This window comes from Girardinichthys multiradiatus, chromosome 11 (assembly GCF_021462225.1).
Source record: "Girardinichthys multiradiatus isolate DD_20200921_A chromosome 11, DD_fGirMul_XY1, whole genome shotgun sequence".
NCBI classification, from domain to species: Eukaryota; Metazoa; Chordata; class Actinopteri; order Cyprinodontiformes; family Goodeidae; genus Girardinichthys; species Girardinichthys multiradiatus.
This window is the reverse complement of record NC_061804.1, coordinates 24,639,139-24,665,486: the sequence shown is the minus strand read 5'-3', so window position 1 is coordinate 24,665,486 and position 26,348 is coordinate 24,639,139. Positions and strand designations below refer to the sequence as shown.

The 26,348-nt window shown below is 39.6% G+C and overlaps 1 protein-coding gene across 3 annotated transcripts in view; it reads right to left on the bottom strand.

The window, feature by feature from the left end:
* cadm2a (cell adhesion molecule 2a) overlaps nt 1-26,348 on the bottom strand; it is a 397,367-nt gene that overhangs the window by 118,618 nt on the left and 252,401 nt on the right. For 2 of the 3 annotated variants that reach the window (XM_047378822.1, XM_047378824.1), the window contains exon 2: nt 16,017-16,043. The exons of the other annotated variant lie outside the window; for it this stretch is intronic. In XM_047378822.1, the coding sequence (XP_047234778.1) occupies nt 16,017-16,043 (27 nt within the window). The remainder of the gene's footprint in view (nt 1-16,016; nt 16,044-26,348) is intronic. 3 annotated transcript variants of the gene reach the window in all.

The following is a 26,348-nucleotide window of genomic DNA, read 5'->3' as shown; positions in this document are numbered from 1 at the left end:
TACACATCCAGAGGGACTGAATGGGCCAAAGGGGCCACAATGATGGTTATATTAGAGCTACACAGTGTTCAGTGCATCTAATTGGCCAGTGGAATAGGTTCTTCCATTTTCCCATATGGCCACCCAGACCTGATTTAAATGTATCTCCTGAGGGAAGAAGGCAGCTGTTCTCACCTGATTTCCATGTCTAAATTTAGGTTCTCCTCTCATTTCAACTCCACTCTTTCTCCTACTTTAACTTTCCTGCCTTGACTTTTCCAGTTCATATCCATTCCAGTCAGTTCCTTTCTCTCTTATTCCCCTCTCTTGCTGTCACGTTACCTCCTCTGGTTGATCCCTGAAGGGTGGCATTTCCACTTTCTTTGTCGCTCATTTTCATATTCTCTCTGTCTCTTGATGCTCTCCTGTCTTTCAAGTTTATCTTGATCCTACTTCCTTTATTAGGCTGAATTGGGCTCTTTCTCACACCAAGAGTGGGGTCAGTTTAATTGCCCTCCACCTTGACTGACAAGCCGAGGCTAACCCGGGTCAACAATGCTCTCATCTGCATGCCATTAGAAAGTAATGATATCATAAAATTAGCTTTCCTTTATTTAGCTGAGTTAAATGAAGTTCAAAACTGTGCAAAGCTTCCACACTTTTATTGGTTCAAACTACAATCATATAGGTTGTTTAGTGGAGATATACAGAGAACAACACCAACTAGGTTTTGGCAGAGCAAATAACTGAGCAACTAATAGTGATACGAATGGAAGATTTATTCTGGATGTATCTTGTCAACTTTCTCTCATGACCTTTCAGGCGAGAGCAGCTGCTTCTACTAACCTTTCTTATTTAGGCATTCAAGAAGCAGAGAAAAAGAGAGAGATGCATGCAGACAGACGGACAGCCTGCAGCTACTGACCTTTATAACAGGACCGGAGCTCGACTGAGCTGCAGAGCTGTGATGTATGGCTGGGAATACCAGATTACGGAGTGGATAGAGGCAGACCGAAGATTTGATCAGCTGAGTCACCTTTTAGGATGGCCAAGCATGACTGATGATTGCAGACTTGGGATCACATCAATGCAAATTGAAATTTAAAGGATAATTCTGGTTTAATACAGCAAGAATACAAATTCAGGTGTCTACAGGCTTTGAAAATACCCACCAAGGCAATCGTATAGAAAAGCAAATGTAGTGATTTACCATTTAAGCAGAGCTCAGATAAAGACAACAGTTAAATAAAACATTACTCTCTTTGTACAGTCAGGGACTGATACATATTTTTTACTCTGGTGTCCTTTTTTTTTTTTTTTTTTTTTTTTTACTGAGAACTTGTTCAATCTAGCCAGTGAGCCTTTGACTTTCTTATACGAAAAAGATGACAACCATTATAAAATCCCTGGGCAAAAATGGTCTATGATCTGAAAATAGACTTTTTATTATTATTATTTATGCATATATGAAGTTGGAGTAAATGCTTAACATTTAACATTTTGACAGAATATGCTAAAATAAAATATAACTATCAAAACCTGTATCACCTGTAGTTTTTATAGCTCCTGAGCAGAAGGCCATGTCCCCCATGGTTAAAGGTTTGGCCCTGGGGATCTGAAGAAGGGATAAGGCTTTTGAGCAGAGGGAGCATGTTGTGTTGTGTGGGGTGAGCAGTACCTTGAGGTAGGGGGAAGCATTATCATGTATGACCTAGTGGGCACGGAGACAGATCTCGTATTGAATTGTGACTGGGACAGGGACCCAATGCAGGTCTGTAAAACCTGTGTTATGTGATAATATTTTTTTAAAACACCACGGTTGTTGACAACAGGAGAGAGTTGCATGTCTTGTCCAGAAAATGGTATGGCTGTGACGCAGGATGACTGGAGCTGACACATTATGACAACCAATGTAGCAACAGTTTTAGATTTGTTGAGGTGAAGAAAGTTAAGATTCACTAATGCCTTTATGTCCTCCAGGCAGAGAGTGATGTTGGAGTGGATGGAGAAACTGAAGATGATTGATGGTCCATTTTAACCCAAAGCTGGATAGCATGAGCACATCAGTGAAAAGAAATTCCACAGTGACTGATTTCTTGAAAATGTAAAGCACATACAGTGTGAAGAGCTAGGGACAAGGACTGACCCTATGAGGAACGCTTCAAGTCATTGTATGGATCTTTGATTTTGCTCCTCTGATGGAAACATATGCAGTCCGGTCAAAAACACACGTGGTAATTTCCGAGAGACATATGATCAGAGATACCCAGATCATACACTAAGGGTTTGTCGGGAGGGGCAGAGTTGTTAATACCCAAGTCTACGTAATGTGTGGGAGCCTCAACATGATGCCTGAGATTAAAGCAGTGAGAAGATGATTGAATTCTGCTGCAAAGGAACATGGAAGTTAAGGTCTCCGAATAACATAATGATAGCAGATGTGGGGCAAAATTCTAGATAGGATGCTTGATAAATCTAGAATGAAGATTGGCTTTAGTTTAGGTGGCCATTGGATGAGAAGAAATAACATTAAGAAGGGGGACTTGGATTTAAAAACCAAGCATTAAAAAGGACAAATCAAGAGGTGGTAAAATAGATATTTCCAGATGTTTGTAGTAGATGACACACAAACCACCACCACAACCAGTGCTGCAGGCTGTCTAGAGATAGGTGTAACCAACAGGTTAGGGCTTTAGTTATGTTAGAGAAGACAGAAGGTCAGTGCCAGGTTTCAGTAAGGCTAATTAAATCTGAACATTTATTCAGACTATGCTTGTCAATTAAAGAGGAATTATTTGTGAGGGATTGTGTGTTCAGCAGTTCCTTAATGACTGGTTTTGAAGGCATCAGTCTTTGGAATGGCTGCAGTAAGTTGTAATCAACTCTGTGTGTTCCGTTTCACTAGGTTTTCCATTGTGATAGGATTGTTTTGGGGCTCTGATGACGAAGATGGACGAAGATAGGTGCTGCTGACCACAGCAATCAAGAAACAGCTAAGTATATGTAAATTTCTGAGCTTCAGCAGCTCAGTGTTGCAGGTGGCTGGTAGGTTAATGGCTAACGATTAGTGTTTGTTGTTGTCCACTTCTTTGGCTGAGGACGTGAGAATTTAGCTGCAGGGCAAGCAGCTTTGATAAAAACTTTTAAAAATTGTGTAACTGTCCATCATTAAATATCCACAAAATTGGATGCTGATGGGAACTCTGGGAACAAACATTCACATAGGGGAGCAACAGGCAAAATTTGACTTTATTTCTGTTATAATAATGTGGTATTTTGGGGTATAACACTATGGTCAACTTTTGTTGCTTTTAAATGTAAATAAAAAATTTAATTAGACTTTGGCTATTAAGAGATCAAAACATTTTCTAAACTCTATAAGCTTACTTCAGCAAATTATTTTAACACCTAATTTATTCAAGTATAAACTCTTTGAATTAATTTTTTGAATTAATTTCTACATGAGATAAAAAAAAGTAATGCAGAAGAGTGGAATTTAATACAAGTTGAAATGTTTTATAAAAATACACTTTTGCTTTTTTAATGATAACTTGGAAAAAAAAGGCCAATTCAAATATAAAAACACTTAGCCTTACCCCCCATCTTACAGCAGCTTATCAGATATTATATCATATGGAACCTGACTTTAAGTGGCTCTCTGTTAAAAATGCATCTTAGTAGGAGGACCATGAATGAGATGCGGAGGATTACATTGAACATGACAGCTTTGCCATGAACAGTTAGTGTCGATAGGGTTACACAGGTGGCTACCCAGCTGGGTCCCTGCAAGGGTTTCAGACTGACTGATTTGAGGTGCGTCAGCCAGCGAGGCCGGCTCCATGATTGGAGAGACAGTACAAGGTCAAGAGTTTGATCATCTCAAGAGCTGGTGTGAATTCATCAACCAGGCATGTATCCTGTCACAGAGTCCTTGAGAAAGGGAAAAAAACTCTCCAGCTTCGTTTCAGATCACTGTCTCCAAACATCAACTAAATACTGAAAATAATTAGAATTATATATAGAAGAAAAAAACAAAACAAAACAAGAAACCTATCATTTCCATGAATGTTGTTTTATTCTTTTTTTAAATGTGAGCCAAAAACATTGTTAGTTAATTCCTGGAACAGAAGTTAACATCACACAAGTCCATCATCTCTCCTTGCACTAACTCTGGGTCTCTTCCTCCCACTGTGACAATTTTCACATAAACACCCTCTTCTTTCTCAGTAACAGGGTGTGTGCACAGCTTTGTTTTTGTGATGACCTTTTTCACTAGGAAATTATATCACATGTTCCAGAGAATAAAAGGTAATCATCAATGTGAGAAAAGTGTTTTTTTCTTTTAAAAAAACAAGTATAGCCCAGTTTGTAATTTATCTTTTCACATTTTGTAAGGCACATAAATTGAGATATGTGAAGGGATTGTACTATTGCCCTTAGTAATAGAACACAGTGAAATAAAAATTTGCTTCCTTTTAAATGCAAATTTAAAGTTAAAGTTAAGGTTGTCACTAAGTTTATGTTCTTATCTATCAAGTGGGTTGGTATCTCTAAAAGCAGGTGATGAAACAGATTATTATAAACATTAAGTCCTATCATGTATATGAATTGTGTATGACCGTGTTTTGTAAAGCCTGTGTGTATTGTGATGAATGGTGTAAAATTTACAGAGTGCTACTGCATCCCAACAGAATAAGTTAGTTTTTACTGTGACATCACTCTCTTTTTCTTTTTTTCATACTTATACCCTGTCCCATTATTGTGTATCAGCCTTTCATTACACGATCGAGGGAGGACATTATGACATGAGAAAAGGACACTTCTCTTCCTACATATTTACTCTAGTAGCATACATAATTTGATTTCCAGATAAACCAGCCTGCCAACATTGGACGCATGAAAACATTCTGCCACATGAGCACCGCAGCTCAACCCAGAATGTGCACAGCTGCTACAGAATCAACAAAGAAGTTATTCAAATGTTGCAGCAATGATCCAATAAAGCTTCACTTCATCTTGCACCATGATATGCAGATGCTTTACTTACATTAAGATGGGTGATGGTTGAAATTGAAAGTCAAACTTAAGAAACTAGTTGCTGGCTGATTAATGCAGCTAAGAATTAGGAGTAGTGCAATGTGCTTCCCAGATAATCCGTCATTCTTTTCTTATGATAAGAAATAAACAAAAAGCAGTGACACGGAAAGTGATGTCATGGAAAAGCACACAAGCAGGTTCCTATCAACTCCACCTCTCAGAACTCTATTATACAGGAACTTTTCACAACCCTCAAACATATAACAGGACTTGATGTTCTACTAAAATCTCCTTCAGGTATTTTATCAAAACACATGCCAACATGGGGACATAGAAAACAAAGTGACAGCTGTTTTAATAATTGCCTGGCCATCTAGGGCTGATAATTCAGAGCTCTATATACAGTCTATGAGTGCCCCCATGTGGTTAAATCATTATTTGCTGAAGAAGCAAAAGATAGGTCCTCCGCCACGTCAGCAGCCCGATATTCAGCATTTCCAGATGAGTGATTCACAGACAGTGTCTTTATATCAGAGTATGAGATGAAGACACATTATTTTCGGTTTAGTGCTGCAACATATGAGTACCAGTTCCATAGAATTTAAAGCAGTGCTGGCTCTGAATGATTTATGTTACATCTTTGAGTTGCAAAGCTTAGCTACTTAATCAGAATCAGAATCAGCTTTATTGCCAAGTTCGTACATACAAACAAGGAATTTGACTCCGGTGCACTTTGCTCTTTGGTTTTGTTTTTGTATTACAGAATATACATATTTACAATGTACAATATACACATATATAATAAAATGGTGCATTTGCAACATCTGTATGCTGTTGTTTTGTACTCTATTGAATGTTCAACAGAGAAACAGCCTGGGGGAAGAAACTGTCTCTGTGGCGGCTGGTTTTAGTGAACAGTGCTCTGTAGCGGCGGCCTGAAGGTAAAACTCTAAACAGTTTATGTGCAGGGTGTGTGGGGTCTGCAGAGATTTTTTCAGCTCTTTTCCTGACCCTAGACCTGTATAAGTCCTGGATGGAGGGAAGGTCAGCCCTGATTATTCTCTCTGCATTCCTGATTATTCGTTGCAGTCTGGACCTGTCCTGTTTTGTGGATGAGCCAAACCACACTGAGATGGATGAAGACAGGACAGACTGAATGATGGCAGTGTAGAAGATGACCAGCAGCTCCTGTGGAAGGTTGAACTTCTTGAGTTGCCTCAGGAAGTACAGTCTCTGCTGGGCCTTCTTTCGAACAGTGTCTATGTGTGAAGACCATCTCAGGTCCTCAGAGATGGTGGTTCCTAAGAACCTGAAGTGGTCCACGGCCGATACAGTGTTGTTGAGGATGGTGAGGGGGGTGTATGGGGGTGGTGTTCTCCGAAAGTCCACCACCATTTCCACAGTCTTGAGTGGATTCAGTTCAAGGTAGTTCTGACCACACCAGTGTACCAGCCGATCCACCTCCTGTCTGTATGCAGACTCATCACCGTCCTGGATCAGTCCAATGACAGTGGTGTCATCTGCAAACTTAAGGAGTTTCACGGACGGGTCTGATGAGGTGCAGTCGTTTGTGTACAGGGAGAAGAGGAGTGGGGATAGAACATACCCCTGGGGGGCACCAGTACTTATTGATCTGGATTGGGAGAAGATGCTCCCCAGTCTCACCCGCTGCTGTCGGTCCGTCAGGAAGCTGTTGATCCACTGACAGGTGGAGGCTGGGACGTTGAACTGGGTGAGCTTCTGGTGGAGGATGTCTGGTATGATGGTGTTGAAGGCCAAGCTGAAGTCTACAAACAGGATCCTGGCGTACGTCCCTGGGTGGTCGAAGTGTTGCAGGATGAAGTGTAGACCTAAGTTAACAGCATCATCTGCCGACCTGTTTGCTCGGTAAGCAAATTGCAGGGGGTCCAGCAGGGAGCCTTTGATGTCTTTCAGGTGCTTCAACACCAGCCGCTCAAAGGATTTCATGATCACAGACGTCAGGGCTACAGGCCTGTAGTCATTTAATCCTACCATGGTGGGTTTAACCCAAACTGTTTGCTATTTGCTTAATACCATGCAGGGCAGTAGTGTGAAAGGGCTAGATTTGTCCTTTTAAAACCAAATATGGAATTTTAGGATATGTTGTTTATTATTTTGGGCTACAATTTGTTCTACATTAACTGAAAAAATCAATGCCAGCTACCATGGAAAATAAAAATAGCGGTGCAATTGTCAGCTACAGAGGGCAATGGTTTCCAAATCAAACAAAACATAAAGCCAGGCTATAACTTTCTTTTTAATTAGCTGCTTCAGAGAAGTGTGTAAAACGTTGGTTTTGCTGAGTTATGGAGTGAAAAGATCTTTCTTAAGAAAGTATGATATAATATAGAGCAGAATATTATGTAAAATCTATAGGTTAACTACAGCACAGTCATATTTTATTCTAATTATTTCAACATAAAAGTGTTAACAGTAAATATCTTATGCCATGTGATGAAATTTCATGGTGCCAATGTTTATTCATTTCATCTGCCGTCAATTCTTCAAGTGCACAGAAAGCTGGTGGTAAAACCAATTAAACATTTTATGTCAAGGATTACTTTTTCTCATGGGACCTGTTTGGTTTGGGCAGCTTTATTTCCCGTAATAAATACAAATTATTATTTGAAAACTACCACTTTGGATGGAAATGGGTTATCTTTATTTGTTATTAAAATCTATATGGTGATCTGAAACATGTTAAGGTGACCAAAAAAAGCAAAACAGGTGGACGTTTTTTAATGGCAGTGTAAATATGGCTCTTTCCTACCAAAAAACCGTAAATGTAGCAAAAAATGGGAAGGAATCAAATTAGAAATCGAACTTCTTTGTGACAAAATATATAATGTTATTAGAAAATTAGCATACAATCAGCCAGTACCTCAAAACAGACAATAAGAAGAACTATATTAATTCAACCTCTTCTTGTTCCTTCGCTTTCTACTCTGTTATAACTGTATATTATTTCTCTGAGTATGAGAAGTTGTGTTTGCTTGTAAGATTGCATTTCTAAACCAAAGCGGCTCTTTTGACAGTGTTAGGATTCCCACAGTGAGCAAATTGAATGCAACCCTTGCCGAGGGCGAAGCTAGTTCTGTATCAACTGCTGGCGAACAACCACCTCAGGACAGTCGCATCTGATCTGGAGATATGAAAATAATTATCCATCACCTGAGAGGTTGGCTATAACAAGGCTGTTGTCATTTACATGTGGTAATTAGACTGGGCAGCTGTTAGTGCTGCCATCACAAACCTGACGCCCAAGTCAGCACTTGGAATCAGGTAAGCAAAATATTACCTAGCTTTCATGCTGTTATCAATTTTTTTATTAGAGCTGCTGGTTGAAAATTAACAACTGAGAGAGGCATTTTCATTTTGGCAAGGCTTATTTTTTTTATTTTGAAAAGATTTTGTTCACAGCATGTGAAGGTGTTAAGGTATTAAACACTCATTGAGACTATATCCAGGTATGGGAATGTCAAGAACCACATAACTGTGTTTGTTTTTTATTGCAAAGTAAGCTCCTTCTACCTTTTTCTAACTTTTGCACAAGGATCTTTCCTTGACCCGTTTCTATATATGAGGTTTTGTAAAAGCCCACAAACTAATTTCAAAGACACACTCCCTGATACGTGTAATTTGCCCAGTATTTTCACCCTTGATTCAGCCACATTTATTTAAAGGCCAGAGATATAAAGCTCTATCACTTCTCTGCATGTAAGCTGCCCAAGTTCAAGCTTTCTGAGTCCAAAATGGCTAGGGATCTCACTATCCTTTCAAAGCCAAGGTCAGACATCTCGGTTTTATTACAGAGGTAAACCTGGCCTTCATAAATACTTCATACAGGGCTATGTAGAGAAAAAAATGAGCAGGAGAAACTGAAAGAAAAGGCAAGTTATGTAAAGACAGAAGTAGGTTTGGAGGAAAATGAAATCAAGACAAGAAAAAAGGGGGAAAAAAGACAATTGCAGATGTTTGTGGACACAGAAAACCGGTCAGCCATTTGTAAGTAGGTATAGATAAAATCAAACAAAATTTTTTTTTGAAACATTTATTAATTCAATATTATATTAAAAGATGTGTCTACATGGTGCTTTTCAGTCAACCTGTTTTTACTACATACACCTGTTGGTATTCTGTTTGCAGGTGTCGACACGTGAGAAATGTATTAATAAGTGGATAAAACTATAAACTTAGACAAGTGCCTTTCAAATGTATGCATACTCTTTGAACCACAGACCTTTATGGATAATTGGGATGTTATGTGGGTGAAGAACACAAAACAATGCATAATCGTTTAGTGGAGGAATACCAATGAAATACACTGAAGTGTGTGGTTATAACAGGAAGGAAATGCACTAAGTGCAGTATACAAACTATAATATTTAATCTGTTTAAAAATAAAGCAACATAATATTCGAAGGCATGTTCGTGTTATAAATTAAATGTCACAAAAGCATAAGGTCAGGAAAACATATGTTTATTGTGTTTTTTCCTCACACTGATCTAGAGGGAAATGTCTTTGACTAGATTTTTATATAAGTATATATTACTTTGAATCACATGAATGGATTCATTTTGAAAGCTTTCATATGGAATGAGAGCTTGATGATTGCAGGGAAGGGTTACCTTCATTAGGGAAATTAGACTAAGCACCACTGCCACCACAAACTCCCAAACTCCCCACATCAACATGACACTTTGTGATTTTCTAATGTGTCATGATGTGTTGACAGATACTGTTCATTTGAGAGTGTTCAGGGGAAATGTTCTTTGCCCCAGGGGGGGAATCTACTGCAAGATTCATTGGGCAAAAAATGCTAGTTTTAAAAACAGCTTTTATCATTTTTGGCTCACGTCACACTGACTTTACTGCAGTTCTTTTCTACGACAACTCCGAGACAGAGCTCACGACTCCAGGGTTGACAATGTAGATAACCTCTCAAAGCTGTGCTCAGATCAGTCTAATGAAGAATGAATACATCTGAATAAATAATTTGAGAAACCTACTGTTACTTGGTGATGACTGTAGGAAATAGGAGTGTTGATTGTGCATTTGAAATGGAAATAAAATCCTTTATCATACGTTTTTTTGGAGGACGTTAAAAAAATAATCTGCATGCATAAACATATAATATTATAAAGTCAATGGATGTTTGATAATAAAAAAGAAGTAAGTAAATCAAGAATTGTTTGTGTAGAACAGCTGGACCCAAAGTAAACAGTTTTTTTTTATTATGTAAAACACAATCAATTCTATCAGTCGATCCCTGCTTTGAAAGTAGATTAATAAAAAGATAAATGCTCAATCTAATCAACATGATAAGTTACTATTATAGTTATAGTGCTCTATAGTTTAAGTTTTACACAGCACCACCCTCCAATCAGTCCAGATTAGCCTAAACAAAGACATTTAAATCAGCCCCCCCCCCCCCCCCCCCCCAAAAAAAAAACTACTCAACCACAATCAAACATTGATAGACATCTTCATCTTCTTTTTATCTTTCACTTTAAACCACATTCTCATGTTGGCACATGTTGTCTTTTCTGTATATTTTCAAAGAAATGTCCAGCCTCGAAAAAGTAAACTAGTAAAACCGTCCGAGCAAATAAAGATAGTGTGTTGACTATTATAAATGTTACTTTATTGGTAATCAGCTTCAAAAGAGCATGACCTTAATAACAGTTATGGACAGTGTCTTTTAGTTTCCTGCCCATAACTTTCTAAGAAGCTGACTATCTTTATTATAAACAAGAGAGATGAGAGTGACTGGTACGGTAGTGCGGCAAAACATGGAAGGGAGTGGGGACTCCTCTCCAAAACTCCAGTTACTCCATAACTTTTCTCTGGTATCATATTAAAGGGAGTTTAAACCGCAGACGCCATATGATGGAATATTTTTATGGTTTTGAAACCATAGCTTTTTAAAACTGTGGTATAACTTGAGATCGTTAACCGGCCCTTTCCTACTACAAGACATCCAGTACAAGTCACGCTCCTGTCATCTACAGAAATACTCAGATGATTCCTCAGTTGCTACATGCAGCAGTGACTGGGTAGAGAGTAATGTTTTTTAATTCAACAAATTACAAGACAACATGCCTTTTTGTGGCATGGGTAACAATCATCTGACCTTGAATATGAATAAAGCAGACAGGATGCCTGTGGATTTCAAGAGAAACAGAAGTATGTCAAACACTAAATCCACCAAAGAAGAAGAGGTAGAGATGGTGGAGGATTATACCTTGGTGTATACCGTCAAAACCAGTGACTTAAAAAAAACAAAAAAAAACTGAACATGCTGATAAAGAAGCCTGCTGCTAAAGCTGATTGCGCATAAAATGAAGAACATAATGGACAACGCTGAGCATCCTTTTTATAACAGTAAGACAAAAACAGTGACTTTGGTCAGAAGATTCTTCAGGTGTGCTGCAAGACACACCGCCGCAGGAAATCCTTCTTGCCCACAGCCATCAAAATCTATAATGACTCTTTGAAGAAAGGTACATGTTACTAAAATTTTTTATTTCCTTTTGGAATTAATAAAGTATTTGTAAAGGTAGTTAAGTGACTTCAACTGAGTGGCTCTAGTGAGGTCCAAAGCACAGAGTTAGCCCCTAGAAGCTACTTAGCTGTATAGACAAGATTTTATAATAAGAGGAGAGACTGCCAAAAAAGCCTTAAACTAAATATGCAAGAGAACTGTTCAGAACAACACAAACTGGCTTCACCGTTTGAAGAAAAAAACACCAGAGTACAAGACAATAAAAGGCATAGAAGGAAGAGACAAAAACAATTGTTTTTGAACTATAAAGGCTAAATAAATGAAGGCAGCCATCATACGGTACACTCTGAATGACAGAAAATCTGAAAATGGAAAAGTGTGTGAAAAACTTACAAATACAAAATGTCAATTATGGACTTTCTTTTCACTGTGACTATTTTATTATTATACCAAAAATGAATTCAACATGAATTCCCTTCTCTTATTGAAAGTTAAGATTAAATTCACATGATTTCTTGCTAAGTATAGGGATCCAACAGAGACATCAGTCTATCAGTATATCAGAGAGCAGGTTACAGGTGTTAATGGTCATATTAATCAAGTCCAAATTTTGAAAAGAGGGAGATGAGGATGAGGAAAAAGTGAAGGTCATGGAAGTTCTCATGGCTAGCCAGACAGAAAATAATAAAGTTGGCTGCAGCAAAATGCATGGTCTTCCTAGAACATTTCATGTGTGTCTTAACCTTAAAAAGACAGTGATTTCATGATTGCTTCAATGTTCTGTTCCTCACAAAGGTGTGCAGTAAATGATTGGTGTCTATTCACCCACTGCACAAAGTTGCAGCTGGAACATATCTTGAACATGATATCATAAAAAACTGTTGATATCTATTGCTGAGAGAATAATTTTTGTACAGTTTAAAAAACTGTTTATAATATTCAAATAGTTATTATTCAGTTACTTTGTACTTCATGCTACCACCTTTATTAGGACTATGTAAACGCAACATGCACCTGTCTTAGCAAATGTATCGTTTAACTTAACGAATGACAATTAGTAGAGATGTAACCATACGGCTAGCTCATAAGATGAGATGGAACATATTGCATTCATGAGAATGTTAAAACATTTTGAAAAATTTAGAATGTCAATTTATATTGTTTGAAAAAAAAAATTACACATTTCACAAATAACAACAATTTGTTCTCCCTGTAGAATAATCCAGTTAAGGTTATACAGATGTATTATGAATTTTATGTTCATCTAATTCTAAAGTTGTGCCAGATGCAAAAAAAAAAACATTGCAAATACTCACCTTTTGTGTTTTTACAAATAAAATAAGAATCTCTTAAAATTATTCTGTTTACTCAGTATTATAGATTTTGGACTAAACAAATGCTGTCCAAATTCCTTTTTAACTGTGAACAAGCTCTTTAATATAACACTAACTAAGCTTAGAAGCTGATGCTAACTTTAACAGTACTGTCACACTGCTTAAAAATGATTATTTTCATGTCACTCTTTTGCCATTTATTGTTGTAACGAACTGTTGTTAGGTAGCCTGACTGACAACATAACAGAGTAGTTCGAGAACTACTTCTAGTCTTACTTCACAACAAATTTCTCTAAAACCATTTACCTTCATATCAGGGGTTTCATAATAATAGTTTATTTTAACAGATGTAATGCTGACCGCAACTGGATAGCTTTTCGAGAGACAGACTACACTTTGAAGTGAAATACTGTTGTGTCCTAATATCACAAGATCTCATACCTTGAGGGCTTTCAGACTCTTAACAATTAGCATGAACCTATGTAAATTCTTCCATCGTTGAGGGAGCAGAACGCATTGGCTTATTAGAATACACTGTATGTAACAATTTTAATCAGGTTTTTTTCAATCCTGCTTCTTAGGGCCAACAATCCTGCATGTTTTAGACATTTCCTGCATCAAAACACCAGAATTATATCAATGGGATTGAAGACATACCAAGCTGTTTCAGTCACATAAATCAGATAAGTTAAAATATGTGAAATGGAATACAGACAGTTCCCAATAGCAATAAAAACACAGCAATGTTAAGATTCAATTGCAGCATCTTTTGAAAGAAACCTGTTGGAAATCGGTATACTCTGTATTTACACATAAGAAAGGACATTGCTGCATTGATATCTTTTGTTTTGGTGTATGAAATTTGGAGACTTAGTTAAGTTGTGTGTCTGCATTAATACAGCTGTGTTGTGTTTTATATACCATATTCTATCCAGTTTTATTTTGGTAGTCTCTCTCCATACATATAATACCAGGTTTTACTGCTCTGCTTGCCTCGTCCTGCAATTGTCTCCATTGTTTTCACTGAGGATTCATCAGCCCATGTGTGCATTTATGATCATGTGTTCCCTTCTTCCTCTGGTGTTCCATCCTTCTTGCCTCCATTTACAATGCCAAGTTTACAAAAGCTGTTAAACAGTTTGTTTTCCCCTTTCCTGCCTAGCTTTGCAAAACCTTTTATATTTAAAAGTGATTGTGAAGATTGGATTTCTATTTATTGTTTCTGTTAAATTTAAGTTATAGATTGTTGTTTACATTGTCCCCATACGGGTATGTTGTTACATTGTTTTAAATGATCAAAATCAGCCTTCACTCAGGGAAGAATAGGAAATAAAAAACTAAGCAGAAACTGTTAGAATCATAAAAGACATCTAACGGAAAGTTATCTGGTTTAAACTACTGTAAAACACTTGTTTATGGTATACTACAGAGAGGTACAACTGATTTGGGGTTAGTTGTAAATCTCTTATAATCTATTAAGAAATTGGAAGAATCTCTGTGGAGTCATCCGATCTGGTAAGCATGGCCATTAAAGAGTTAAGGGACTCAACAGTGAATAAGATATTACAGGGTAATACATGCAGCTGGATGTTGATGGCTTGAGAGAGGGCTTGAATGAAGTAAACATTCAGACACAGCAGGAAAATGAGAAGAATGTAGTGACTTGGTGAGAGGAAAATGATATTCATGTTTTAAATACTATTGCTACTGATGAGGACACAGGGGAAGTAGGATACAGAAGAAATTGTGGAGGCAACAACATTTGGGAGTAAACAGTAAACCACATTTTTCCCACAACTTGAAAACTTTTGAAAAGGAAGACCTTGAATTCAAACTCTTATAAAACCAACCGGAAAAGTAGGACCAACAATAAAAGTAAATCCTATAAAAAAAACCAACAACAAAAATGGGTCGGAGAAAGACCAAGAATTTAGAAAAAATAGAAAGTGAAATTTTTTTCAGGAAAGATTCTGTATTTGTTTCACTGCTTAAGGCATCTTATTATTTTGGCTGTGCTTCCATGTTTAACACAAGAAAGAAGGACATGCTGGTATCCATAAAAACACAAACATCTTGATATAAGTTACCTTAATTAGCACTAATTGCAATGTAGTGGTGATGCAATAAAGAAATAAACATCTTCAGAAAGATTTCCTTGTCAAGTTACAAAGTGCAAAATACAGCTACTTTTAACATTTGGTGCTGTATGTTGATTCAAAGATCCCTGATTTACTGTTGCCGCCCTCTTCTTGCATGTGGGGTGTTGCCTTTGATGGACAATAAGAAAACCCAAACTTTTCATTTGCTTAGAATCTGAATAGAGTTTTAAATGTAATTTTATTTTAAAACCATATTACTACACATTGAAAATGTAATGCTGATGATTATTAAAACTGGTAATTGTTGTATCCCTAATTAAGGAATGTACAGGAATTCATATGAGGTTCTAACTCCACAACACAAGTTCTCATTTGAATACATGACAATGAGTCTTACAGTACTTCATTTAAAGACTGTGTCTTCACTCTTCTGTTACAGTTGATTCCTTGTATAAATATAACCACAGCCTGGCTCTATAATCTTCATCAAGGAACCATACCATATATTTGTATCTTGTTATTTTTGTTGTTCTCCATTGTTTAAGCTGTATGTTCAGTAAGAGAAAAAAAAAGTAGTAGTAGTGAGTAGTAGTAAATATTTTTATGTTTGAATAAGCACAAGGTATTTATTTGATATAAGAGTTACATAATTACAGCAGTTATATAAAAGTTGCTTATTACAATTAGCAATGATGAATAAGATTTACAATGGTAATATTTGTTTGCTTCTTACCATATGACCTTAGGATAAATACATTATATATGAGATTATATATCTTAACTAATGATTCTGAAAATCTACACTGGCTCAAAGGCAAACTTTGATTTATTGTTGTGACATAATATTGAAAGTGTTTTATAAACAAACTGCACATTCTGATCCTGCATAGATAGATTCAACTGAAATTAATGACCATTTTCTGAGTCGAAAAATTACACTTAAAACCTAGAACTGTAAGTGTACCTATGAAGGATTTAAGTTTATTTTTCTAAGAAGAAAAAAAGAAAAGCAGAGGAATTGAGCAGCAGTCACGACTCACCTCGAACTTTGCCTTTTGAAGCCATCACTGCATTCCCCAAGTAGAAGACGAGGGGTTGGATGAACAGCAAGAGAGGCAGAAGTCAGAAAAAGGAGAAGAAAAAGACAGAAGACAGAGCAACAGATTAGATAAGTTTAGGGAGAGCAGAGCGTGGGTATCTTTTACACATATTTAGAAACAACTCTGTGTTTATCTTGAATGCTATTAAAAGTGCTAAAAACCTTAGATTGCTCAACTCTAAAACTCTAAAAAGAATGTTCTCAATTAGCTCATCTGCAAATTGAAACTTTATAGTCTGGCACCTTTTAATTAGTGGTGTCATATCATGTGGATCAGGAAAGGAACCATGTTGCCCTCTAATAAGTTGCAAAGCCCACAAGGATACATGTAAATAGTATACACATTATGTTTTTCAGTAAGGGCTGCAGTTCTTTCCTTGTTTAAACTACAGATTAAAGATAATGTTGTTAAAATCTGGTTTTGTATGAGTTTTTATATCTCTTTTTTCAAATGTTGTACTTTGAATAACCATCTTTCACTGCAGTCATAGCAGGAAGCCTTCTAGTGTACATACATACTGTATGTGTCTGCCACCTTTCCATATAAAGAGAGGGACATTTTAATTAGATGAACACCGTTTGTAAACATAGTTCTTTAAGCCTTGCCATAGATTGTTTTGTTGGATTGGGGTCTGGACTGGGATATTCAAAAACCTGAATATGCTTTTTTCTAACTAAACATTGAACATCTGCCCTAGTCTCAAGTCTTTTACTAACTCTAATCGGTTTTCATTTTCCCCATCAACCCTAGAGCATGATGCTATGACTATTATGTTTCAGGGTGATGTGCAGCATTAGCTTTACACCCACGTAGTTTTGCATGTAGGCCAGAAAGATTGGTCTCATTTGACCAGAGCATCTTCTTCTACATGTTTGCTGTTTTGCCTTACATGTCTTGTGGCAAACTCTAAAAATGACTTTTTTTTTCCAGCAATGCCTTGCTTCTTGCCATTCTTCCATAAAGGCCAGATTTGTGGAGAGCACAAGTAAAAGTTGTCCTATCGAGAGATTCTGCCATGTGAGCTGTGGATCTCTGCTCCTCTCTTCTCTACAGCTCTCTTCCCTGATTAATGCTCTCCTTGCCTAGCCTGTCAGTTAAGGTGGACAGCCATGTCTTGGTACTATTTATTTATAGATGAAGAAGGGACTGGATACAAAGACACACCACAGTTTACATTTAAACTGAAGCACCACCGTATTATGGTGCAACTGAGATCACCATAAATTTAGTATAAATAACAGATGGAGAATATGCTATGATGTGGGAGCATTCTATAAGCAGCTTAGTGAAAAACAAATAATATGAGGCAACAAGGCTGTGTATGAAAACAAAAGGAACCACAGCACCAAAGAGTCACTTCTGAGACACCCTGACAATAAAAACAGTAAAGGGAAGTCAAACTAAAGTTATAGAATGTCCACTGCTGTGTATATGTGTGTCTCTACATTTGCAAGTACATCCCTGGGGAATGACTCTTATGCTTCACACCCACTGCTTTGCCAAATTGATGGATCTATTGGAAAGCCTCCAGTGAGCCTGAAAACATGTACAGCTCAAAGAGACAGTGGCTGAAAAACAACACAAAAAAAAAGACTGGCACTGAAAGAACAAAGAGAATCTCGTGGCAGGTACCATGGTTTCAGGTATATAAATTGCTGCTTTATTTCTTCCTCTCTTTTGATTACTGATTTATAAACTGTTTTCCTGGTAAACAACTAATTTCAATATAAGATATGAAGTTTGCTGTGAGAAAGTAAGCCAAAATTAATACTGAAATAAAGCACTGCCATATATTTCAGCAGATGGAGGCTGACCATTGTTTCTTAAATGTATAGATATTTCTTTGTTTATGTGTGAGTACCACTAAATCATGATAGTCAATTTCTAGCAGCAGATGGAGATACTTATAGTCTGTTAGTAATATTTCACTTCTTGAATGAGACTGAGAGTGATTATTTCTTGCAATTTGTAGTGAATGTTAAACATAATTTGCATTGTTGTTGATCTATGGCATCTCTGATGATACATAAAGGGGGCAGGGGATTGAGAAACACAGCAAAGCCAATCAGATTCATCTGTGCAAAAGGTGTATCGGTTTTCTTTCACAAGAAACAAATGGACTCCCAGAGATTTCCACTGATATTTTCACAGCCTGTTGTTGTGTCACTGGTTCAGAAGAAGTGGGTCCAAGAGAGAAAAAGGTCAGTGGATGTCACATTTCTGCAAGTAATACTTTCTACACAAAAGCAATGGATTTGTGAAACATTTCCTCAGCCTGTGTGACCTCAGTCTATAGTTGCCTTTCATCCTAGTTGTCAAGGTGTGAGCTCCCTGGCACAATAGTGCCTCTATGACCTCTAAACCAGTGAGACAAAAGATGGAACAAACATATAGATTTTCTTTACAACTGTTTTCTCATAACAACAGCTGAATATATAAACCACTATAGGGAGGGAGACAGAGAGACAAGCAGCAATGAAAAGAGAAAAAAATACCGGCTGTCTTATCCGACTTATCCTCTCGAGTCTCTGCACATGTGGCCTTTCTCGGCGCATTACAGTTTCTAGGCAACCAACACAACAGTTCTGTAAGTCAAGCTGAAATTGCATAAAACACTTTTTTCCTTTCTTTTCCTCCATCATTTTAAATTGCAATAAGCAGAGCACTCCTAATTAATTACACAATGTCCAGTTCTCCTGTAGTCACCACTGACCAAAACAATATGGTATGGCGACACATACTGGAGCAGAAGAGAAATAGGATCAGAACTGGCTTTTTGTGTCTACTACAGCCAATAGATATAAAGATATATATCTCTTTACTGAGAATTTTTAGGATTACAAGTAGAGGTGTAAAGATGTACTGTGCCAAAAGATCTCACAATATTAAAACACCAAAAGTGAGGTCTGTCTTGCGAAGCACTGTCTAGTTTTTGTATACAAAGTCCAGGCTAATAATATAAAGGTGAGTGCTTTGGGCTTGATAGCTTTGGCTGAAGTGGCACTTGCAAAACTTGTCTAGTGTGGCAGCAGAGCACGCATTCAGGCTCCAGAACATCATCAAAACAGCCTCGAGAAGTTGTCTGTCCGAGGCAAAAGTCTAAAACCTCATGACAAAAGACTCTGCAGCAATCCCACTCAAGACATTTGATTACTCATAAGCGGGTGCCCAATTCAGGTCCTTGCTGACCTGGAGGAAGTTGTTGGACTCTGCATTCAGGCCACAGCATGTGATCTGTTCATATTTTAAGTGCAATCGTTTAGATTCATTGTTTATATGTACTTACTGGGACCACAGTCAGTGTTTTTTGTCATTGCGTAGAAAAAGTTGTATGTATTCATCTGGTTGATATGGATTCTCTGTTCAGCTTATTCAGACTAAATATCAATAAAAATGATTGAAAATAAATGCTACTGAATGTTTAAATATAATTTAAACAACACAACAGGTTGCCCTGTTATTTTGACGGAGTCAGTCAGGAAAGACTAGCGGACATCACTCGGTCCAAATATCATCAAGAAACCACACCACTTCAAAACTGTCTGTGCAGCAACATTTGGGTTCCCCAAAGAAAAAAAAGCAATTGTGACAGAGAAACAAACAAGATACTAGCTGTTTGTAAGAACAATGAAAATCACATGACTAAGTAATCGTTAGCAGCTAATGATGCTGAAGTTAGCATCTGTTCGCAGCTTCGTAGTGGTGCTAGACTAAAGCCCTATTTTACCAATTTTTATTGGTCTAGACTGCATTTGATTCCCTAGTTAAAAAATCTGGAGCTGGATAATTTTACAGAGCACAAACCTTTATAATTGCAAAACACCTGTTTCATTTGTGAAAACCAAAAAAAACAAAGAGCGATTAAATAGATTATTCAGCATTAGAACCACCATAGATCAAAGAAAAGGTGGCATGAATATCATAACATTTGTTTTAGTCAAATCTGGACTGGTTTATTGCACAGTCATTACAAATTATTTAAAGCAGCGTGATTCTGAAATTTTCAAAAAAAAAAAAAAATGCATATTGTTTAGGGGGCTCATTGTTTTTGATATGTCAAGGGTGTCCCACATATTTTCAGTTACTTCTGTCTCATACAAATTAAGTTAAAAGTGAAACAGCCTGAGATGCCATTGTTCTTAAACAAGCCAAAAAAAAAAACCTTGTTTAAACAGGCTCCATGTCTTAAGATCTTGACTATTTCTCCATGAATTGTTAACATCCAAGTGGTAAAGTTGTGAAATGGTACACAGGAAGTGCTATCAAATATCCATATTTTACTGTTATCTGATTTCAGCTGATTCTCAATTTTGAATTTTCAATCATTTAACTTTCATTATTGCCTGTCTTGTGAATATGACAACTTTCTTAACCAACCTCTTCAACCTGCAGAGGAGGATGTGTTCTTATGCCTCCAAAAATACATGTTGTGGAATAAACAATAACTACTGCCTTTTTAAACTTTTTTATTTGTTTTGGCTAGATAAATATTTGCAATGACAATAATGTGCCAAACCGTTTTCAGAGGAATTGCCTAAATCTGTCTCAGAGCTATTGATCCAAGCTACATATAAACAGACACATTTTGCCTCAGAGGATGAAAAGACAGTGGTGAAACAGAGGCAACGAGTTGCAAGCAGGTTCTTCCCTATCGCTAACTATCAGCAGGGAGCCATCATAAATAAACTGTATGATAGTTCATACAGAAGCCACCTACTGTGGCCCCCACGCACGCAAACACGCAAGCACATAAACACAGCAGTGATCACAGCACTCCCTTAAGGTAGGAGTCTCCCAAAGGACGTGTGTTCTATTGCAACATCCTTCCTTTTTTTATCCTTCTTCACCCATTTTGTTCTATACCACCTCTCTTCGACCTGTGCTCGCTCAAGGAGGAGTTTGTCTCTCCTCCCTTTTCATATTCCACTCTACCTTCTTATTAACTGTTTCCTTATCTAAATCTCATTCTCCCCTTCTGCGTTTCAAACACCCTGAGGCTACTTTCTTTCGCAGAGGCAGATATATTTAGAGTCTGACAGGCAGAGAAAAGCCTATGGAGATCGATGTGTGCAGCGTGCCTCTCTGAGCTGTCACATGACATGATGGAGAGTTTAGCTTATCTTTAGCACAGCAGCAGCTGTTTTTGCAGTATGTCTGAAGTTATTTGGGTCCTTGGAATTGGACCAATATTTTGGTGGTAAGCAGATTGCTCAAAAACCTTAACATACTCTTTGTAGCCGTGACTTAGCTGGACATCAATTCATACATAAGAGTTTAAAAGGAAGATATCCCTTGAGATGTTAATAGCGAGATCTCTGCATTTGCAACTCTTCTAATTTGCCGACAACAAAAGTGCGAAAAACAATAACAAAAAACTGCTTGGATACATTTAATCAAAAAACAAAATATTATATTTGGATTCGATTGAGCAGCAAATGCATTCTTGTTTTGTTTAGCCAAGCTTTTGATAAGGGCTGCAATTAATCTGTGGATAATAAAGGTGGTAAACAGTGTTAATAGATGAAATCAAGCTTACTTAACTCAGCTTATTGCCACCATATTGCCTACTTTATTGGATCTGTCTGACACACCCTTGTTTTCTCACACTACAGGGAGACACACATCTGTTTGTTTTGTTGTTTAATCTAGCATATTTGATTTCACCTCCTTAAGATGATTACACACAAAAAAAAAACTGTCTGTAGCAGAATCGTCTGCTTGCATTTACTGAAGTAAGATGCAAACATGTGGGCACAAGCACACAACCACAAGTCATTGGCAACCATTTTTTTTTTCTCAACCTGGAAAGCCAAACAAATGCTATTATTCCTTTAATCTAAAACTTATATGAATGGCTTTAGACAATCCTACTCTGAGAGCATCACTTTAGCTGTAGCAAAGAGATGAACAAGTACTGTATAGATTCCATAATTTAAACATCCCATTATTTAAATAATGTACAGGAGTCAGCAGCAATCCTTTTAAATAGAGTCAGTGTTCCAGAGCGACTCAAGGGACTCTATGTGGTTGGCATATTTAATAGATGTTAAAAATCAAATTATTGAGGACCTGTGCATGAATTCAAATGTTTTTTTTTCACCTGTTGGAACAATGTATATTGTTGATTAGGTGACTATGTATGCATTGTCTAAAGGCAGTATACAAGATCATGAGCTAAAGGAGCTACAGTTTGTGTTCAATGGCCTCCAGCTAATTGTGCAAGTAACACAATAGTGCTATGAACCTGATGGATTACCACTTCTTTATATTTTCAAGATGTTTTTTTGGAAAAGCAGCTCTTTTACCAAAATATGTTTGACCAGGTGATGCTTTTGGTAATCCAGCCTCTCTTCAAATCAGTTTACATCCAAATATTTTGTGTTGCTTTCAAAACTACTACCAGGATGTGCATGAACTTTATGTAACAGGCAATTTGACCACTGCATTCCTACCTCATTTTAGAATGTATTTTATGCTCATTTTATTAAATGAGAACTTTAGTGTTGTGATATTTCTGTCATATTTTCTTCTGACACAATATAATCAATTAGGAAAATGGTAAGCACAAATATTAGAGTTAAATGAATATGTCAGGGTTTACTTTGTTCATACTCTTTTTCTCCTGTCTTTTCAACTTTCAAAATGTATAACAATATATATTTAATATATATTCAAGTAAGTATGTATTATTAACATTATTATTATCATTTTGATTGCTGTTTTTGTTTGACAAAATATTATGACTTTTTGCAACAATAAAATAAAAATATCTTAAACCTTTAAATAGCAACAATAATGATATTTTAAAGATATTGAAGGAATTAACTCCTTAAAGATTTATTTTGTTGTTGCTTTTGTTGTCTTACTCATTTTGTCATACTTAACCAAATTAACCTGGCCGTATGTAAAAAAGCAATTGCCTCCTAAACCTAGCATCTGGGTGTGCCACTCTAGGAACAAACCACCACCATTAAGCGTTTGCCACAATGGGCAATGAGTTGACGACTATGAAATAGAGGCACGTGACGTCGCCAGGTACGGAGGAGCCGGGGTCCCACCCTGGAGCCAGGCCTGGGGTCAGGACTCGTCGGAGAGCGCCTGGTGGCTGGGTTGCTCCTCGCGGGACCCGGCCGGGCCAAGCCCGAACAAGAGACGCGAGACCATCCCCCAGTGGGCCCACCACCTGCAAGGGGAACCATGAGGGACCAGTGAAAAGAGGATTGGGCGGCGGACGAAGGTGGAGACCTCGGCATCCCGATCCCTAGATGCTTAGGCTGGCTCTAGGGACATGGAATGTCACCTCGCTGTGGGGGAAGGAGCCTGAGCTTGTGCAGGAGGTCGAGAGATATCGACTAGAAATAGTCGGGCTCGCCTCCACTCACAGTGTGGGCTCTGGAACCCATCTCCTCGAGAGGGGCTGGACTCTCTTCTACTCTGGAGTGGCCCACGGGGAGAGGCGGCAGGCTGGGGTGAGTTTTCTTGTCGCCCCACAGCTCAGCCGTCTAGTGTTGGGGTTTACCCCAGTGGATGAGAGGGTAACATCCCTGCGCCTTCGGGTTGGAGAGAGGTCTCTGACTATCATTTCAGCCTACGGGCCGGGTGGTAGTGCAGAGTACCCGGCCTTCTTGAAGTCCCTGTTGAGGGTGCTGGATAGTGCCCCTCCCGGGGACTCCATTATTCTGCTGGGGGACTTCAACGCCCACGTGGGAAATGACAGTGACACCTGGAGAGGCGTGATCAGGGGGAATGGCCTCCACGATCTGAATCCGAGCGGTGTTTTGTTATTGGACTTCTGTGCTAGTCACGGATTGTCCATAATGAACACCATGTTCAAACATAAGGGTGTCCATCAGTGCACTTGGCACCAGGATACCCTAGGCAGGAGGTCAATGATCGACTTTGTTGTCGTATCATCAGACCTTCGGCCGCATGTTTTGGACACTCGGGTGAAGAGAGGGGCTGAGCTATCCACTGATCACCACCTGGTAGTGAGTTGGATCCACTGGGGGAGGAGAAAGCCGGACAGACTTGGCAGGCCCAAGCACATAGTGAGGGTCTGTTGGGAACGTCTGGCGGACCCTTTGGCCAGGGATGTATTCAACTCTCACCTCCAGGAGAGCTTTACCAGATTCCGAGGGATGTTGGAGACATAGAGTCCGAGTGGACCATGTTTTCCGCATCTATTGTCGATGCTGCCGCCCGTAGATGCGGCCGTAAGGTCTGCGGTGCCTGTCGCGGCGGCAATCCCCAAACCCGGTGGTGGACACCGGCAGTAAGGGACGCTGTCAAGCTGAAGAAGGAGTCCTATTGGCTGTGGTTGTCTTGTGGGACTCCTGAGGCGGCTGACGGGTACTGTGGGGCCAAGCGTGCCGCGGCCCGGGCGGTGGCAGAGGCAAAAACTCGGACCTGAGAGGAGTTCGGTGAGGCCATGGAGAAGGACTACCGGTTGGCCCCGAAGTGATTCTGGCAAACCATCCAGCGCCTCAGGAGGGGGAAGCAGTGCTTCGCCAACACTGTTGACAGTGGGGGTGGGGAGCTGCTGACCTTGACTGGGGGACATTATCGGGTGGTGGAAGGAGTACTTCGAACATCTCCTCAATCCTGCCATCACGCATTCCCTGGTGGAAATAGAGGCTGGGGACTCGGGGTTGGACTCTTTCATCACCCAGGCTGAAGTCACCAAGGTGGTTAAAAAGCTCCGCGGTGGCAGGGCTTCGGTGTTGGATGAGATCCGCCCTGAGTACCTCAAGTCTTTGGATGTTGTGGGGCTGTCATGGTTGACACGCCTCTTCCAACATTGCGTGGCGGACGGGGACAGTGCATCTGGATTGGCAGACTGGGGTGGTGGTCCCCCTACATACGAAGGGTGACCGGAGGGTGTGTTCCAACTACAGGGGGATCACACTCCTCAGCCTCCTTGGTGAAGCCTACGCCAGGGTGTTGGAGAGGAGAGTCCGGCCGATAGTCGAACCTCGGCTTCAGGAGGAGCAGTGTGGTTTTTGTCCCGGCCGTGGAACACTGGACCAGCTCTATACCCTCTACAGGGTACTCAAGGGTTCATTGAAGTTTGCCTAACCGGTCCACATGTGTTTTGTGGACAAAGCATTCAACTGTGTCCCTCGTGATGCCCTGTGGGGGGTGCTCCAGGAGTATGGAATTGGGGGCCCTTTACTAGGGGCCATCCGGTCTCTGTACAAGCGGAGCAGGAGTTTGGTTCGCATTGCCGGCACTAAGTCGGACCTGTTCCCGGTGCATGTTGGACTCTGGCAGGGCTGCCCTTTGTCACCGGTCCTGTTCATAACTTTTATGGACAGGATTTCCAGGCGCAGCCAAGGGCCGGAGGGCGTCTGGTTTGGGGACCAGAGGATTTTGTCTCTTCTTTTTGCAGATGACGTGGTCCTGCTGGCCCCCTCTAGCCAAGACCTATAGCACGCACTGGGGCGGTTCGCAGCTGAGTGTGAAGCGGCAGGGATGAAAATCAGCTCCTCCAAGTCCGAGGCCATGGTTCTCGACCGGAAAAGGGTGGCTTGTCCTCTTCAGGTTGGAGGGGAGTTCCTGCCTCAAGTGGAGGAGTTTAAGTATCTCGGGGTCTAGTTCACGAGTGAGGGAAGAATGGAGCGGGAGATCGACAGACGGATCGGTGCGGCTGCCACAGTTATGGGGGCGCTGTGCCGGTCCGTTGTGGTGAAGAGAGAGCTGAGCCGAAAAGCAAAGCTCTCAATTTACCGGTCGGTCTGCGTTCCTACCCTCACCTATGGCCATGAACTTTGGGTCATGATCGAAAGAACGAGATCCCGGATAGAAGCGGCTGAAATGAGCTTCCTCCGTAGGGTTGCCGGGACTCCCTTAGAGATAGGGTGAGGAGCTTGGCGTAGAGCCGCTGCTCCTCCACATCGAGAGGAGCCAGTTGAGGTGGCTCGGGGTTCTATACCGGATGCCTCCTGGACGCCTTCCTTGGGAGGTGTTCCAGTCACGTCCCACCGGGAGGAGGCCCAGGGGACGGCCCAGGACACGCTGGAGGGACTATGTCTCTCGGCTGGCCTGCGAATGCCTTGGGCTCCCCCTGGAGGAGCTGGAGGAGGTGTCTGGGGAGAGGGATGTCTGGGCGTCTCTACTGAGTCTGCTGCCCCCGCGACCCGTCCCGGATAAAGCGGAAGACGACGAGTACGAGTAGATGAGTTGTCGATATGCTCTTGGACAGATTATGGTAGACTGGCCACTAAGGGGAAGGCTTGCTACTGTTTCACGTTTTCTCCATTTGTGGAAAAGGGC